At 45.2% G+C, this 5,395-nt stretch overlaps 1 protein-coding gene across 1 annotated transcript; it reads left to right on the top strand.

The window, feature by feature from the left end:
• The first annotated feature begins 1,474 nt into the window (after positions 1 to 1,474).
• On the top strand, positions 1,475 to 4,880 carry six2a (SIX homeobox 2a). Its single transcript, XM_084470384.1, has 2 exons — positions 1,475 to 2,311; positions 4,025 to 4,880. The coding sequence occupies exons 1-2, from the start codon at positions 1,752 to 1,754 to the stop codon at positions 4,344 to 4,346; spliced, it is 882 nt and encodes a 293-aa protein (XP_084326510.1). The 5' UTR covers positions 1,475 to 1,751; the 3' UTR covers positions 4,347 to 4,880.
• Positions 4,881 to 5,395: the final 515 nt, after the last annotated feature.

A 5,395-nucleotide genomic window follows, 5' to 3' on the forward strand; every position in this document is an offset into this window, starting at 1 on the left:
CTGAGCGCAGCAGTGTGTGTGTCTGCGCTGCGCGGTGCGCTGCTCGGGAATAAGCTTCACATCCCACATGCTACTCAGTGTGTTCACGGGACTCTTACGAAGAGGTCCCGATTAGGGGAGATGGTTCAACCTCTGCCGGTCAGTCCCAGACCAATAATCAATAACACGCCGCGGTCTCGCCCTCCGCTAACACCAACAATCCCCAAACAAACAGGCGCGTGCCGTGCAGTCGTCAGCCTCACCTTTCACTGACAGCCGTCCCTCTCCGGTGCTGTCCGGTAACCGGGACAGTCGCGCGCCTGCTCCTCCTCTGATCCACTCCTGATCCGCGTCCCACCTCTCTCCACCCGTAACGTCCGCTGCACGCGCCGCTCCACTGCGCGCACGCACACACACACACACACACACACACACACACACACACACACACACACACACACACACACACACACACACACACACACACACACACACACGACCCTAAAACAGTAGCGATCGCTATTGTCTTAAATGCTTGAGGCGACGCATTCTACGCAAAACTTTTTTTTAAACTAATACAACTTTTTTTTTTTTTAACTTTTACTATGTTAAAACCGTGTTGCTCATCAATGCAACAGTTCCGCCTGTTGCTATTGTTAGCTCCATATATAATGTCCAAAGGGTGCAATTGTTGGGGTGGTGCATAAATCTAGCCTATAGTAAATATATACAACCAATGGTAGTCTATTTGTTGAAAGTATACGACAGCAACCGCACTATATTTAAACTCAAATTAAGTAATGTAATGACTACGTCCACTAACATCAACCAACCACTCATACATTACGCACTAACAGAAATGTCTCGGGGGCTGTTACTGGTGTGGAGACGGACACACACACACACACACACACACACACACACACACACACACACACACACACACACACACACACACACACACACACACACACACACACACACACACACAAACACACACACTCCCACGTGGAATAGTGAGCTATAGCCTGGGCAGTAGCGGCTTGCTGCGCGCTCACGCCTGCTTGGCGAGAAGTCCTTTTGCGCGCTCTGGCGCCGTCCTCCCCTGAGGTGCGGGACTCTGTGGTCTCCTCCTCACTGGACGCTGTTTGGCTGCCGGAGGTGTCTGTCAAAATGGATGTAAAGGAAAATGTTTTAGGGGAGAAAAATCTAAGCAATATTTCTATTGGTTGGCGGGGCTGCTCGTGGAGGGAACAGTTGGGCTGACTCGCCAAGGAGCCTCCTCAAAGCAGATCAGGTTACTCTGAGTGACAGCGTAACCATGGCAAATAATTTGACTAAAACTATTGTATTATCCTCGCCATTCCCGGGTCAGATAACCGACCAATCAGAGTTCATATAATCTATTTTCTTGCCAGTTCAGAATAATATTATTAAAACGAGCCAGCGAGCCTGTCTAGAGGAGGGCTGGAACGGACGACCGGCGGAGGGAGAAACTACCGCTGTCTCTCTCTCTCTCACACGACACTTTAGGAGGGACGTCACCTGGGGTTTTATTCGGTTAAATGGACTCGCTTCATTCCACGTTATGCGCTTGGATCTTACATTTCTCATCAATTCTGCGATTTCCTCTTTGAGGAGCTTTTTAACCCATGGACTTGCGTCGAGAGGGTTGTTTTACGCGTCAGGACTAGTCTTGTGTTTGCGGGCAAGGAGTGCGTGGAAGTAAGCGCTAACAACATCACACCATTTGTTTCGGTCTGCTCTGCATCATGTCCATGCTCCCGACGTTTGGCTTCACGCAGGAACAAGTGGCGTGCGTGTGCGAGGTCCTGCAGCAAGGCGGGAACATCGAGAGGCTGGGTCGGTTCCTCTGGTCGCTGCCCGCCTGCGAACACCTCCACAAGAACGAGAGCGTGCTCAAGGCGAAGGCCGTGGTCGCCTTCCACAGGGGGAACTTCCGTGAGCTCTACAAGATCCTGGAGAGCCACCAGTTCTCCCCGCACAACCACCCCAAGCTGCAGCAGCTGTGGCTCAAGGCGCACTACATCGAGGCGGAGAAGCTGCGGGGCCGGCCCCTCGGCGCGGTGGGGAAGTACCGCGTCCGCAGAAAGTTCCCCCTGCCGCGCTCCATCTGGGACGGCGAGGAGACCAGCTACTGCTTCAAGGAGAAGAGCCGCAGCGTGCTGCGGGAGTGGTACACGCACAACCCCTACCCGTCCCCGCGGGAGAAGCGGGAGCTGGCCGAGGCCACGGGACTCACGACCACTCAGGTCAGCAACTGGTTTAAGAACCGGAGGCAGAGGGACCGCGCGGCGGAGGCCAAAGAGAGGTAGGGGACGCGCGGGGAACCACCGCGTTGTTTTGGGGGCTTCGTGGGCAGCGTCTCGGGCCCTCGGTTAGAATGACAGTTATTCACTCGTGTTCATTGCGAGGCCATAACAGTACATTTCCCTTATCTTGATTTTGTTTAGATTACACAAATTATTACATGAAAATGGCATTGACTATAGCCCTTAACCTATAATCCATCCGCCATGGTGAATAATATCTCATCTGTACGCCATAGGCTTACTAAATTGTAAGGCCTTCAAAAATATTATTATCAATATTATTATTATTATGATTATGATTATTATGATTATTATTATTATTATTATTATTATTATTGTTGTTATTACCATATTATTATCATATTAATATTATTATTACTATATCATTATAATCATATTATGTTATGTGCCTCTTCTTCTCATGTTTATTTTTAAGATGATTATTACGATTATGATTATTATGATTATTGCCACTAATATTTATGATTACTTTGTTTTAATTTAGTATTAATTTAGTTTCTGTTGTGTTGTTGATGTGGTTGCTATGAATAGCTCCAACACTTTCGACATTCCGAATTTGAGTAGTTTTTACGCCTCAAAGTGTGGAGTCACAGCCAGGCAGAGTGCATTGAGAAGGTATAGGTCCTCTCTCACCCTCAGGCCTGGTTTGGCAGCGCAGTGAGGTTCTCTGGTGAGACGGCCTCTCTCACAGTGAGAAGGTAGGCGATAGGTATACGTCCTCTCTCACAGTGAGAAGGTGGGCGATAGGTATACGTCCTCTCTCACAGTGAGAAGGTAGGCGATAGGTATACGTCCTCTCTCACAGTGAGAAGGTGGGCGATAGGTATACGCGCAGTGAGGTTCTCTGGTGAGACGGCCTCTCACAGTGAGAAGGTAGGCGATAGGTATACGCGCGGTGAGGTTCTCTGGGTGAGATGTCCTCTCTCACCCTCAGGCCTCGTTTGGGCTGAAAGCGGACATGCTTTAAACCATTTAGGTGAGCATGTGTTATCCATGGAGGCGGAGGGAGAAGAACGAGAATCATATTTGTCCTAGTATTTACTATTATTATAAATACGATAACAAATATATGATAATAATAATAATAATAACAATGATAATAATAATAATTATTATTATTATTACTGTTAATATTAAAAATATATATGTATTTGCTTAATCTGCAGATTAAAACAGACTTCAGGAGATGTCGGGCCAATCGATAAGTTCCGAATGAATGCTGATCTAGAAATAAATGACAGCACCTGTGCCTTACATTACATACAAGCTAATTACATACAAAAGCAAGTTTAAGGACTACTGCTATTCACTGTATAAGGTACATAGCTTCAAGGTACAATTACAAAGTGGGTAGGACACGTAGGCCGCGTGCGCGTGCGTGTGTAGTGTGTGAGGGCGTGCGTGGTTGTTCTCAGGGAGGGAGTTTAAAAGTGGAAAAATATCATGTCATTATTTGAGCCATTCATTACTTCCATTTGGACCAATTCCTGAACATTGATATTATGCCTACATTTATTTATTATAAAGCCTATATTTCTGCTTCAATATATTAAAAAAAGAAAATATATATATATCATAAAGTTTACTCTTTAAGAAAGATATTTGTAGGTGTAAGTGAGACAGAAGAACATCTAGCAGTCTATTATCAACAGGGTGCTGATGGCTGTTCTGTTTTGTTGTTTTGTTCACAGAGAAAACAATGAGAACTCGAACTCCAACAGTCACAACCCATTGACTTCTTCCATGAATGGAAATAAAACTATTTTGGGGAGTTCTGACGACGATAAAACCCCGTCCGGTACACCGGATCATACATCCTCGAGCCCCGCCATGCTGCTCGGCTCCGGGTTACCGTCTCTGCACGGCCTGGCCCCCCCGCCGGGCCCCAGCGCCATCCCGGTGCCCGGCCCGGACTCAAACCACCACCACCACCATCACCACCACCACCACTCTTTGCACCACGATACCATACTAAACTCTATGTCTTCAAATCTGGTGGACCTTGGCTCTTAAAGAATAAACACGCACCGAATGCGCGGAGATCTTCCAATGGAGAAGAAACAAGAAGAAGCTGCGAGGAGCTTCAAAGCACTTCAAGACCGAGAAAGTTTAAGAGCGAGAGAAGGACACACACATTGAGGCCTTTTGGAGGAACGCAACCGGAATGTAAAAACGTAACGCGTCATGTTGTTGAAAACAATGACAATACAATGTCTTAATTATTGCTACTATTATCGCTATTGTTTTAGGGGTTAATCAACTGAAGCTCAAAGACCCCGAGTTAAGGTAGCCCATCCTCATCTTTCTGTTTACATTGGATTGTCCAAAAGAGCCATAAGCAAATTATTTTATTGAGTTAATTTTGTTTTATTTTGTTCGGGGTACCGTATCTTAAAGTGTCTTATATCACACATCTCTGTGATGGAAATTAGTCTATCTTAATCTCTTGATATTATTATTTGTATTTTCATTTAAAAGAGACTGCATGTAGCCGAAACTTTGAGATAAAAATAAAATATAAACCCAGCAAGTCACCTATAGTTTCATATACCCTTTACAATAAAATAAAAATAAAAACGTTCATTGAAATATATAATTTGTTTCATTCCCGCGAGTTGCTGAATATAGCCTGTTCTGTTTCTCTGATGTTCTCAATGCTCTTAGTTTTTACTTTAGGCTCCTGCACTTTGGATATTTCGGCTCCGTTATTAATTAGCCCAGGTAGACTAGACTGGGCCCTATTATTAGAAATAGGACAACTTTATGGTTTGTAACAACAAACAAAAAACATATTGGTGCAGAATAATTGTAGCAATTATTTTCGGCATAATGCGTTACGTTTTAGGCCCGGCACGGATTTACAGTTTAGGATGATTTGACCTCTGACTGGAGAATTGTCTTATGACCAGCCTGACACCAAAGGGAAATGCGATTGTCACGTAAGAAATAAATCATTTAATTAATACAATCAGATATTTACTAAATCGTGTGATATAAAAATGTAGTCTCTGGGGCCTGTACGTGGAGGGTCAGAGAGGTCAAGAATGACAGGGCTCTGTTCG

Source organism: Micromesistius poutassou (assembly GCF_964030765.1).
Source record: "Micromesistius poutassou genome assembly, chromosome: 7".
Classification (NCBI taxonomy): domain Eukaryota; kingdom Metazoa; phylum Chordata; class Actinopteri; order Gadiformes; family Gadidae; genus Micromesistius; species Micromesistius poutassou.